This window comes from Rhinatrema bivittatum, chromosome 9, assembly GCF_901001135.1.
Source record: "Rhinatrema bivittatum chromosome 9, aRhiBiv1.1, whole genome shotgun sequence".
Classification (NCBI taxonomy): Eukaryota; Metazoa; Chordata; class Amphibia; order Gymnophiona; family Rhinatrematidae; genus Rhinatrema; species Rhinatrema bivittatum.
In genome coordinates this window covers 10062898-10075896 of record NC_042623.1, presented here as the reverse complement: position 1 = coordinate 10075896, position 12999 = coordinate 10062898, and the positions used below count along the sequence as shown (strand labels likewise).

General features: G+C 46.7%; 1 protein-coding gene across 2 annotated transcripts in view; it reads right to left on the bottom strand.

Annotated features, from left to right (window-relative positions):
* Positions 1–3589, bottom strand: part of BEND7 (BEN domain containing 7) — a 74049-nt gene extending 70460 nt beyond the window's left edge. For both annotated transcript variants that reach the window (XM_029615163.1, XM_029615164.1), the window contains exons 1-2: positions 3204–3589; positions 270–347 (exon numbers count right to left, since the gene is read on the bottom strand). In XM_029615163.1, the coding sequence (XP_029471023.1) occupies positions 270–347; positions 3204–3264 (139 nt within the window). In that variant the 5' untranslated portion in view covers positions 3265–3589. The remainder of the gene's footprint in view (positions 1–269; positions 348–3203) is intronic.
* Positions 3590–12999: the final 9410 nt, after the last annotated feature.

Below are 12999 nucleotides of genomic sequence, written 5' to 3'. Positions count from 1 at the left end.
TGTTCCGTTTTATGTACTGCACAATTCTATTTTCACATATTGCTTCTTCACCTGTTACATGTAAACCGATGTGATGTCCCTCGAACATCGGTATAAAAAAGCCACAAATAAAATAAATAAATTAATTCACAAGGAAAACTGACACTGAACTGGAAGCGAGAAAGTTCTGGGGCAATCTGAAACAAGAACTGCTGCTCCTCAGAATTAACCACAGACTGCTGCAAGGCTTCATGCACCAATTATGGACTGAAGGAAAGTGACCACTGTACCAAGAAGCTGCTGGACGTCTTTGCTCTCCCCGTTGACATCACTGCTGTAGCCCAACACTTTATACACGTCATGAAAATCTGGAACAAAAACAGGGTCACATTTTAAAAAGGTCTGTTTGATCACTTACTGTATACCGTATCTACAGAACAAGTACATTTTTCCTGTACTTACCCAGAAAATGTATTAACGATTGGAAAAAGGTTCTCCCTTTTAGTCTGGCCCAATTTTAAGAACTAAATGATTAGAGAGATGCAAGCTGTTTTGGTCAGCACTTCTCACATATCAAATAAAATGCTCCATGTTGACTGCTGTATTAATCCTGGATTAAATAAGAATGAATGCTTCCTTCAAAGCCTCATCATACCAAAGGCTGCATAGCATAATGTGGCCAAGCTGATAAAATACTACACAAGCCCCCTCTCTGTAAGAACTGGACCCGGATGCAACATGTTTGTTTCTTATAAGGAGGGCTCGTGACCACCATAGCAGAGACCTTAGAGCCTCATTTAGCAAGCATTTTCCCCACAGAAAAGCCTTAGCAAATCAGGCCCTTAGTTTGTTGTAAAGGAGAACCTTTATGAACCTGGAAGGAATCAGGACCTCATGGGGTATTCACTCACCCCAGCAGTTAGTTTCTCTTCTTCCTACATCTATTTCCTGCAGCATTAGTCTGATAATAAAAGATGGATTTCATGATCTTTATATATTTGGCATCTTCTTGTTTAAAAAAAAACCAAAAAAAACTCATCTGGCAATTCCCATAAAAAATGCATTTGCTCATGCCTAAACCAGTGTGCCTAAATCTATCCTTAGGGGCCTCCAGTTGGTCAGGTTTTCTGGATATTTATAAAGAACACATGGGAGGTAGATCTGCATGCACCACCTCCACTATACGCAAATACAGCTGGGGGTTTCCAAGCGAACTCTCAAGTAACTGTAACGTGTCGCTGATCTTTGCAGGCAGCTTAGATTCATAACTGTGGGAGATCAGGCAGTCCATCTCCCCCCCCTGCCTAAACTAATCTATTGTGCATGGACCAACATTACTGTGCTGGGTTTCCTATGAACTTACCCAACAAGCAGGCAATGCAGTGCACTTAGCTTCTTGCCTTACAGAAGAACTTCCACGACAACTTTTTACCTCCAAAAAGTCAATGATTAATTCCTTACCCCTCAGGTAACCAAACTAATGGCAGGCACTAGAACAGGAAGAAATGTCATAATGCCCTGTCTCTCTGCCTGCTGAAGTAAACAGTACAGAGCTGTAAGGCATAGGGCCGGATTTCAGCCAGTCTTCCCATTTCAGCACAGGAGTACAAAAAGGAGACAACCAATCAGGCCCATCGTCTGAAAATGTCTCCTGCGACCATCATTCAGTACTACTCAGGGAGTGCAGTCTTGCTTAAAAATTTAAGGACTTGTGTAATTATTTGTTTACAATGTGATATTTTACCTTTCCCCAAAGGACCCAAGGAGGGAGGAAGGGAAGAGAGTGTGTGTGTGTGTGTGTGTGGGGGTGTTTAAAATTTGATGTCCTAGTAAGTGTGAGAGTTATAAATACGGTTCTAACAGGCAGAGAGTCTGCTGCATGGCCTGCAATATTTCTTTACTCTTAGCTGGGTGTATTTTAGAGGCAGAATGTGTTTGCTCACATTCAGGGCTCATATTCCAGTGAAAGCTCACAGGTGCATCTAAAAAGATCCTGTCTGGAGGCAGGAAGATGGACCTAGGCCCTTTCCATTATTTCTACGATTTCATTTATTGAGGCATATTTATTACTCATTAATCCTTACAGTGCTATAAAATTGGGGGGGGAAGGGGGTAAAAAAAAAAAAAAAAAAAAGTCCATTGACATCAACCCACTTTCAAGCTACAACTTCTCTTGAGCAACTGTGCTCGCTTCATCTCAGCTTTCTGCATCCGAGTCCAAAGTCCTCTTCCCGGCCAAAAGTGCCAGAATTCTGCACCCTCTGCCTCCCAGTTTAGCTGCCACTTCACATCTGCCTTCTCAGGCTGCAAACTTCACACCCCCATGCCCATATTTTTCGTCTCCCTTCTCTATCTGTAAATCTGCTTTCCGTGCGATATTTGAGAGAGCAAAGACTGGGATTTGGAGTTGTAAGCATCACCCATCATCGATTTGTGAAGTGGACTGGGGGCTGCAGGCAAATGGGCCACAAAAATCAGACAAAAAAGAAAAAAATTGAAAACAAGGATTTCCTTATTTTTCCCCCATCTTTTCCTGGATTATTTTGTCAGGATCTTGGTCCAATAACCCCCACCTGACAGTGACTGTATTAGACATGGGTTTACAGTGAGACACTGCTTTTTATCCTGCCCTGTTAAGGCATAGTCATACACTATATTTATGTGCATCTCTTACACTGTGTGTGATTAGAAAGCACTTTGGGATATTTGTACACAAGCTTATATATATTTAATTCAGTTCCAGTTCATAAGAAACCCTCATTCTGCCAATCCCTGCTCGCTTATTCTGATCCATCACAGCAGTGTAATTAAAGCGCTGCTTACTTTGCTGTTTCCATGGTTAAGATTTTTATTTACAAAAAAAATATTTGGAAGCTTTCATTGAAAACTAAACTATTTTACATCAGGTTTGTTTGGGGGTTTTTTTTTAATGTATTTTGGGTTTATGCACCAGCTTTCCACCTGCATGCGAAAGGTTAAGTGACAATACTGGTGGGTTTTTTTTATCTTTCCCTGCTGAATAAAAGGTGTGGGAAAGACAAGGAAGGAGTGGAGTGGAAACTTGTGACACTTTGCCCGGCCTGGCCCGGATCGTGCACTAAGCGGGGTCGGGGGGAGGCTCAGTGCCCGCACTTGACCTTCGATGGGGGGGGGGGGGAGGGAGTGCGCGCGCACCTGTCCCCCTCCCTCCGGGGTCCCGACCTCCCCCCACCCTTTCTTCTTACCTTCGTTCACCAGTTTAAAGCTCTGCGATTTCCGGCTCCGCTTCCTTTCGGAGAACTCCATGGGGGGAGGAGAACGAAAGCTACAAAACAGCGGCGAGAAGTGGCGGGCGGCGAGCTCCGTCCCCCCCCAGTCCCCGAATAAAGTCCGGCCCCGCTGCTCGGCCCCCGCGCGCACACAAGTTGAGCCCCCTGGCGGCTCGCGCCTCAACCCCGGCCGAAGTTTGGGGGGGAGAGGGGTGGGGGCGTCGCGAAGCCGCCGCCGCCGGCCCTGGGCTTTGGGGGTCACTGGTAAACAGAGGGGGAGGGGGAGGGGGGCCGGCCTGTCACTGCCCGGGACCTCGCTGCCACCTGCTGGGGGAATTGGGCTCCCGCACGGGGGCGGGGCCGCCGGCGCGTCACTCCGCGCTCCCGCGTCACGTGCGCAGGGTCTCGGCTTCGGCTCCGGGCCCTGGGAGCGCGGAGGGGGGCGGGGCTTGCGGGCGCTGGTGCGCGCGCGCGCACACGTGAGGGGGGGCACGGCGCCGTCGGGCCGGAGAGAAGGCGGGGCGGGGAAAGGGGGGGAGGAGCCCAGGGAAGGGCCCGCCCCGCCGGCTTCGCGAGACGCTGAATCTCTTCCCCGCTCGGCGGCTTTTACTGCCGCTCGATACCTTTAGAAAAAGAGAATGTAAGGGCGACTCCGGACCCCTCTATCCTAGGCATTTCAATATCTCCAACGCTTCAATGCACAGGATGCAGGATGCCAGCCTCTTCCAAGGAGGGCACATAGGATGAGGGTGGAAGGGGGAGCGCTCAGGCGTAATCTGAGGAAATATTTCCTTACAGAGGGGGAGGTGGTGGAGAGAGTGAGGATTAGTAGGAGGGAGAGGGAGGAAGGGGGCACAGTGAGGAGTAATCTGAGGAAATATTTCCTTACAGAGGGGGAGGTGGTGGAGAGAGAGAGTGGATTAGTAGGAGGGAGAGGGTGGAAGGGGGCACTCAGGAGTAATCTGAGGAAATATTTCTTTACAGAGAGGGTGGTGGGGAGAGAGTGGATTAGGAGGGAGAGGGTGGAAGGGGAGCACTCAGGAGTAATCTGAGGAAATATTTCTTTACAGAGAGGGGGAGGTGGTGGAGAGAGAGAGTGGATTAGTAGGAGGGAGAGGGTGGAAGGGGGAGCACTCAGGAGTAATCTGAGGAAATATTTCTTTACAGAGAGGGGGAGGTGGTGGAGAGAGAGAGTGGATTAGTAGGAGGGAGAGGGTGGAAGGGGGAGTACTCAGGAGTAATCTGAGGAAATATTTCTTTACAGAGAGGGGGAGGTGGTGGAGAGAGAGTGAGGATTAGTAGGAGGGAGAGGGTGGAAGGGGGCACTCAGGAGTAATCTGAGGAAATATTTCTTTACAGAGAGGGTGGTGGTGGAGAGAGAGTGGATTAGTAGGAGGGAGAGGGTGGAAGGGGGAGACTCGGGAGTAATCTGAGGAAATATTTCTTTACAGAGAGGGTGGTGGGGAGAGAGTGGATTAGGAGGGAGAGGGTGGAAGGGGAGCACTCAGGAGTAATCTGAGGAAATATTTCTTTACAGAGAGGGGGAGGTGGTGGAGAGAGAGAGTGGATTAGTAGGAGGGAGAGGGTGGAAGGGGGAGTACTCAGGAGTAATCTGAGGAAATATTTCTTTACAGAGAGGGGGTGGATGGAGAGAGAGTGGATTAGTAGGAGGGAGAGGGAGGAAGGGGGCACAGCGAGGAGTAATCTGAGGAAATATTTCTTTACAGAGTGGGTGGTGATGGAGAGAGAGAGTGGATTAGTAGGAGGGAGAGGGTGGAAGGGGGCGCACTCAGGAGTAATCTGAGGAAATATTTCTTTACAGAGTGGGTGGTGATGGAGAGAGAGAGTGGATTAGTAGGAGGGAGAGGGTGGAAGGAGGAGCACTCAGGAGTAATCTGAGGAAATATTTTTTTACAGAGAGGGTGGTGGTGGTGGAGAGAGAGTGGATTAGTAGGAGGGAGAGGGTGGAAGGGAGAGCACTCAGGAGTAATCTGAGGAAATATTTCTTTACAGAGAGGGTGGTGGAGGAGAGAAAGTGGATTAGTAGGAGGGAGAGGGTGGAAGAGGGAGCACTCGGGAGTAATCTGAGGAAATATTTCTTTACAGAGAGGGTGGTGGTGGAGGAGAGAGAGTGGATTAGTAGGAGGGAGAGTGGATTTACAGAGAGGGTGGTGGATGCATGTTCCCTGTACGTACCAGGATCAGTCCAGGACACCTGGGTTGTGACTCCGCACCAGTAGGGGACTGATCCTTGGTACTACAGGAACGAAAATTATCAGGTAAGAAACTAATTTTCCTTTACGGCTCTCCAGCAGAAGTGGTGGCAACAAGGACAGTATAGGGAGGTTACCACAGACTCTGTACCCTAAGACACCTAAAACCATTCCTCAACCCCCATGATTTCAGAACTGTACTCCAACTTCTTATCTTCTCCACCTTTGACTACTGCAACTCCTTACTAATGGGAATACCTCTCTCAGCCCTCAAGCCACTCCAAATCCTACAAAACTCAGCTGCCAGAGTCCTAACCGGTACAAAAAGAAGTGAACACATCACACCAATTCTGACAGCACTTCACTGGCTACCCATCAACGCACGTGTTGCAAACAAATCAAGGACTATAATACACAAAATCCTAAATAATGATAATCAAGGTCTTAACTCACTAAACATAATCCCTCAAAAGCCTGCAAGAAACCTGCGCTCCAATAACTCTGGTTACCTAAACATTCCCCCTGTCAAAGATGCACATCTGGCAACCACAAGAGAAAGAACCTTCTCAATTGCCTCACCCAAAATGTGGAATACCCTACCTAAATTCTTACGAATTCAACACGACCTAAAAACATTCAAAAAGGACTTAAAAACAATAATGTTCCGCAAGTTCCTCACTGACTTTCAATCATCTAATAATCCCGACTTTCAACCAAACTCCCAATCGCTTACCCCATAACTCACCCCATCTCCTCCTATTCCTTCTTCCCCTCCCCCTCTATCCTAATATTATCTCATTCTGGACTCGATATCCATTTCTCTGATATTGTTTAATGGTTCAAATGTTTCTGTACCGCTACTCATTTGTTAAGAATCTGTTTACTGTTCTTACTAATGCTTAGTTACAAGATATTGCACACTTTTGTAAACCGTTATGATGGCTCAACCGAATAACGGTATATAAAACTCATCAAATAAATAAATATAGAAAGGAGGGAGTGATGGGCATTGTGAGTTAGATAAATGAGGTGCATTGGCAGACTGGATGAGCTAGCTATACCTTCTTTTTTGGCTGTCAAGTTTATATCGGGCCGAGACGGAAAAACACGTGGGAGATCCGGCGAGCGCACAGGCCACTCTCCTGGGCACGCGATTCAGGAGGGTGGCCTGTGCAAATTAGGGCCCGTGCTAAAAGGAGGCACTAGGGACCCTAGCGTGTCCCTAGTGCCTCCTTTTTGACAGGAGCGGCGGCTGACAGCGGGTTTGACAGCCGTTGCTCAGTTTTTTCGGCGTCGGTTCTCAAACCCGCTGACAGCCACAGGTTCAGAAAATGGATGCCGGCATAATTGAGTGTCTGTCTTCCGATCCGCGGGCCGCCTGCGGATTTTTTAATTTTTACTTTTTTTTTACTTTTGGGGCATCCGACTTAATATCACTATGATATTAAGTCGGAGGGTGTGCAGAAAAGCAGTTAAGAACATAAGAACATAAGAAAATGCCATACTGGATCAGACCAAGGGTCCATCAAGCCCAGCATCCTGTTTCCAACAGTGGCCAATCCAGGCCATAAGAACCTGGCAAGTACCCAAAACCTAAGTCTATTCCATGTAACCATTGCTAATGGCAGTTTGTTCTGCTTTTCTGTACACGTCCCCGGTGCCGGCCTTTGGGTAGGCGCTAATTTCTGAAAGTAAAATGTGCGGCTTGGCTGCACATTTTACTTACTGAATCGCGCAGGAATACCTAATAGGGCCATCAACATGCATTTGCATGTTGCGGGTGCTATTAGTTTCGGGGGGGCTGGCAGCTCCTTTTCGACCCCTTACTGAATAAGGGGTAAAGCTAGCGCGTCCAAACCCGGGCTAACAGTGCGCGCCACCTGTATGTTTGATTTACTTCCTGCTGCAGTGCCAGAGACCTCGGTTGATCCTTGACATTGCCCTCATTCTTTTGTAATTAATGATCCTGCTTTCTTCAGCAGTTATTGTTTTTTGTCTCTATCACCTCCACTGGGGGATTGTTCCATGCATCCACCACCCTTTCTGGGAAGAAATGTTTTCTGAGCCTACACTTTAAAGCCTCACATTATGACCACTTAGAACTTCTTCTTGACTTCGAAAAAGTAACACAGTAACGACGGCAGAAAAAGACCAAACGGTCCAGCCAGTCTGCCCAGCAAATTTTTTTATGGTAGTAACTGCTGCTCTATGCAAGTTACCCCCATGTTTCTTTTAATGGTAGTTACTGCAGCTCCGTGAAGTTTATCCCCAAGCCTTATGTTAATGGTAGTAATATTTACAGTCAAAACCAAGCAACTGTCAAACCCATAACAAAATTACTGCTAGCAATATTTGTACAGGGTGGACAGCCTTCTTGCTAATGAAGACAATGTTGCTTAGATGTGTTTTGCTTTTGGACTTGGCTCTAGAAGTTTTCTTTTGTACTGTGCTTTCTCCCTAATGTCTGCATATCAGAACCCTGGACCATAAAAGTTGGGGTCCAGCGTTAGCTGTCAACTGAATCCAGTTCCCCTTTTGCATACAAAAGATGATGTCTGCTTAATGGCAAAAAGCATTACCAGCTCATAGAATTTACCATAAATACTTTTGTGGGTGATTATCTTTTGTATGCTGTTCCCCTTTGTGCATTGATGTAGTTTGGGAACATTGCCTTAGCTTCCTTTGTAATGTGCTAATATTCAATAGACCACACAAAATCATAAATCCAGGCCAAATATGGCCCACGGGTTCTATCAGGCCAATACAGAACACGCTATTATTTTTTTTATAATTCTTTATTTATCAAGTTTTTCACAACTTACATACCAGGAATTAACTCCTTTCAGAAAAATCAATGTCAATAGGAAAACAATAATATTCTGATTAACCATTATTTCAGCATAATAATTAACGACATTTAAATTATAAGAAAATTCAAATTAGCAATTAGGAGGCGGTAGGAGCAATAACAAAAATAGGAAATAAGTCCACAAGAATACTTGGTTCGTCGTGGCGTCTGCATCAATTCTTCTCTTTCACACCGTTTCTGATGAAGTTTCCAAAGGGGTTTTCCCAGCTAGAATGTTCGCATTGTTCAATAAACTTTACATTACAAAAAAAAAAAAAAAAGAAATGTCTTCATTTGATCGGGTTCAAGAAACATATAATTCACATTCTGATACCTGATGCAAGCCTTGCAGGGATATTTCAGAGTAAATCTAGCCCCTATTCTAAGGGCTTCTGTCCGCATCAGAAGGAACTCTTTCCTATGTGTCTGGGTAGACTTAATCACGTCTGGGAATATCCAGATAGGGAATCCATAAAAAGGTACTTGTCGATTTCTGAAAAACAGTCTCATAATATGATTCCGCTCTGATAAGAATGCAAATGAAACTAGGAGAGGTTTCCTCTGGCTTATTTGATGTTCAGAAGACATTTCCAGTATATCAGTAAGATTCAAGTCAGGACTTTGTTGTTCTGATTGAGAAGCTTTTTGCAAATAGAAAGCTTTTACTATGACCGGTAATGCTGAATCAGGAATTTTTAAATTTTCCTTCAACTAAAGTTTGAAAAGTTCCAGTGGGGCTATTGTTTTAATTACAGGAAAATTAAGTATGCGTAAATTATGTGCCCTTAGGGCATTTTCAACTGTTTCTAATCTTCTAAACGTTGAATTCTCTGAAAGAATTAATTTTTCTTGTGTAGCCTCCACTGTAGAAATTCTCTTTTCCAATGCTTCCGTTTTATTAGTATACTTGGATATTAAATTATTATTTATCAAGGCCTGATTCTGAATTTCAACCATTGTCTTAGCAAGAGTTTTTATCGATGTCTCAATTCCACTTAATACACTCCAAATTCCCTCCAACGTTATAACATCAGGTCTCAGAATAGAGGGAGTCTCTGAAATCATACGAAGCTGGCTTATTCCCTGTACTTCATCGGCACCCTCTCTTAACCCAGTACCTTGTGTAGAAGTTATGATGGCTGCTTCCAAATCCCGAGGAGTTGAAGTCCTAAGTGGGTCTTCTAGACCTGCAAGTTGTTCTCCTCCACTCTCTCCTAAGGTCTCCCCTTCCCGGGTCTCGCAGTCATCATTTCTGGCCATCATCATGGCCGCGCCGGCTTCAGTCGAAGCGGGGCAAGGCACTGCAGTGTTTTGAGGGGGGGCAGGTTTTCGCGGTGATCCGGGGCTTAGAGTAGTATCAAAGGTCAGGGAGGTCTGCGCTTGCTCCCGCGCCATACCTCCAGCGACCTGGCTGTCCGGATCGATCGATGCAGCTCCAGCGAAAAAAACCGGGAATAGTAGGCTGTCGAGGGTCGACCACAGGTGAGTTAACGCTCTCACCTCTTAGTCGCCCTTTTCTTTTTGTATGCGGCATATTTTTGTAAAAAGTAAGAATGAAGGAATTCGAAATTAGACAGCGTTCCCCTCCGGCGTTTTAAGCTGGTTCACGCCACGGCGGCCATCTTGCCTCCCTGAACACGCTATTATTACCCCTTATACAGTAAGGGGTAATAGCGCGAGGAAAATGCCCGGCCAGTCCCCCCAAAACTAATAGCGCCCGCAACATGCAAATGCATGTTGATGGCCCTATTAGTTATTCCCGCGCCATACAGAAAGTAAAATGTGCAGCCAAGCCGCACATTTTACTCTCAGAAATTAACGCCTGCCCAAAGGCAGGAGTTAATTTCGGCCGGCACCAGGAAAGTTTACAGAAAAGCAGAAAAAAATGCTTTTTCTGTACACCCTCCGACTTAATATCGTAGCAATATTAAGTCGGAGGCCCCAAAAAAAAAAAATTATATATATCATAAAAAAATTGCGGGTTGGAAGGCGGACGCTCAATTTTGCCGGCGTCCGTTTTCTGAACCCATGGCTGCCAGCGGGTTTGACAACCGACGCTGGTAAAATTAAGCGTCGGCTGTCAAACCCGCTGACAGCCGCCGCTTCTGCCAATAAGGAGGCACTAGGGATGCACTAGTTTCCCTAGCGCCTCCTTATTACCGCGGGCCCTCATTTGAATACAAAATCGTGCGCCCAGGAGAGTCAGGAGAGCGGGCGCTCGCCTTGGAGTGCTGGCTCTCCCGCGCATTTTACTGTATCGGCCCGTATATTTGATACTCCTTATAAATCAAATTATTTAGTGTAAAATATTTGGATATTAATGAGGTGAGGACAAGAATGACTTTTTAAAATATGTTTTTCCTTAGGTTTAAGCAAATTCATATTCTTATTTTTCTTTTCAGGTTCAGTGAAAATGTTTGATTCTCAGAACACAATACATGATCAATAGGTGAACTGATGATTGTCATGCCCATAGTCATTCATCTTGATTCTCCCATAAATAGTCATACACCTTGATTTCTTAATGTTTAGACTTCAGCGGCATTTTCGTGCATTTTCCTGCGTAATAGTCTGACTCTGCGCCCAGTTTTTGGATGCTTAGTTGGGCGCCTGCTTCGGTGTCCAGCTGGTAGTGGCATCTATTTGAGGTGCACGCATACCTGTATGCACAATCTGAGCGGCATTGAGGGCGCTCGGTGTTATGACTTGTAGGTGTGTGGGCCCTGGGCCGAGGTGAGGGAGGAGCCCTGTGAGCCTCACCGTCAGGAGGCGCGGTCTCAGCGGATGTCAGATACAGCTGTAGAATAGAGTCTTTATTAGAGAGATAGAAAGGCACAGCCCGCGGAGCGGGGGGTGCAGTGAGAGTAGTAAGTTCTGAGCTGTGGGGTATACCTGGAGGAAATACCTCAGACGTGAAGATCCAGTAGTGGCCCGCAGAACAGGGTACGCCAAAGAGGTCTCTTCCAAGTGGTGGTGCGGTAGTAGCCTGCAGCCCAGGGTACACCAGAGAATTCCTCACACAGAGATAGAATGTTGGTGGCCCGAGACTCGGGAAAACGGGTGAGGTCCTGAAGTGATTTTGCGGTAATGGCCTGCAGTGTAGGGTATACCAGAGTGGTTCCTCACAAGAGACGACACGGTAGTGGCCCAAGGTACGGGGTACACCGGAGAGGATCCCACAATGAGGCTGGTACAGTAGAGGTCCGTGGAGTCAAGATACTCACAGAGTGAAGTTCCAGGATAGGTCCCGGGGTATGGGAATAGACAGCAGTCCAAGGCAGAAGGCCCTCCGAGGAGCGGATAGCCAGAGACGAGGAAGGGCCCCCGAGGAGCGGGTACCCAGAGCGTCTCATGTCAACGTGCAGTCACTGGAACAGGAAGTCTGTAAGGATGAAGCGGATTCAGCAACGAGGGAACTCCTTGCTAACTCGTCAGTGGGTAGGACCAGCCAGCTTAAGTACAGCAGAGCGAAGATGTCACCCGGAGGGGACACCCCCGAGGTTCCCGCCTTGACGTGTGCAAGACTGGCCCGTGCGCGCCTAAGTGATCTCAGAGGAAAGATGGCAGTTGGCAGTACCCACGCTGTCCCGGGAACGCGAGGCAGGTCGGCGGTAGCTAGCAGAGGCCGCTACTCTCCCCAATGATGACAAGGCAGAAAAGAAAAAGGTGAGCATTAGTGGTCGCAGCCGTCTGCGACCGGGCATAACACTCAGTTTTTGGGTGCTCATCAAGGCACAGGCTTGTACGCCTAAATTTTGGACGCCTATTTTTTAAAGTGTGAATACAGCTTATCGCACACTTTTCAGTCGCTTGTTAAAGCATATTAACAGACTGATGGCGCCTTTAGCAAAGAAACCTAAGTGCCTTACCCTCTGTGCTGCCTGTTATGTTCAGGCATCTCAGCCTGGCATTTCCTCTAACTTGTGTCAGTGCTGCTTGGAGGCTCAGGCGGAATTGCCTTTGTCTGATTTTACTAAGCCCGGTTCTTTCGAGCCTGGGTAAAGACGTGTCAGAAGGGGCGCCTGACTTTGGAAATCCCATAATTGGTTTGTCAGCGGGGGAAGGTAGTTCAGTGGGCACAGGACAGAAGCCTCCTGGTTTTGGCATGGATCGTTCTGCCTTTTCTTGGATGGAATTTTTTCAAGGATTGCAGACCTTTCTTCAAGCGCAGTCCTCTGCCCCAACCAATCTTGCCAGAACAGAATCATAGGTGGTGAACTCCCGCACGCCTGGTGCTGCGGTTAAGCGTCGAAGTACACCTAGATCAGTGGCCGGTCTTCCCTGATAGCATGGTGATGAGACCGATCCTTATTCCCTGGAGGATGGGGAAATTCTTCCAGGATTGGAACCGCTTAGAACTATGTTGCGGTTCTTTCATAGAGATGAGTTACTGGCTCTGATTTCCCAGACATTGAAGATTTTGGGAGTACCGGAGGTTGAATCCATGTCTGAGCCAAAAAAGATCCCATTTTGATTTCTTTGCGTAAAGCCTCTTATTCTTTTTCCCTATTATGGAGGCCATTCAAGAATTGATTGATCTTGAGTGGGAATCCCCAAAAGCTAATTTCAAAGGGAATGAGTCTTGGAAGGACTGTACCTCCTGAATCCAGCTGTGAGAAAGCAATTACGTTTTCCGAAAATGGATGTGCTTGTGTGTGCCGTCATCAAGCGGATAACTATCCCTGTAGAGGGAGGAATAGCCTTGAAGCAT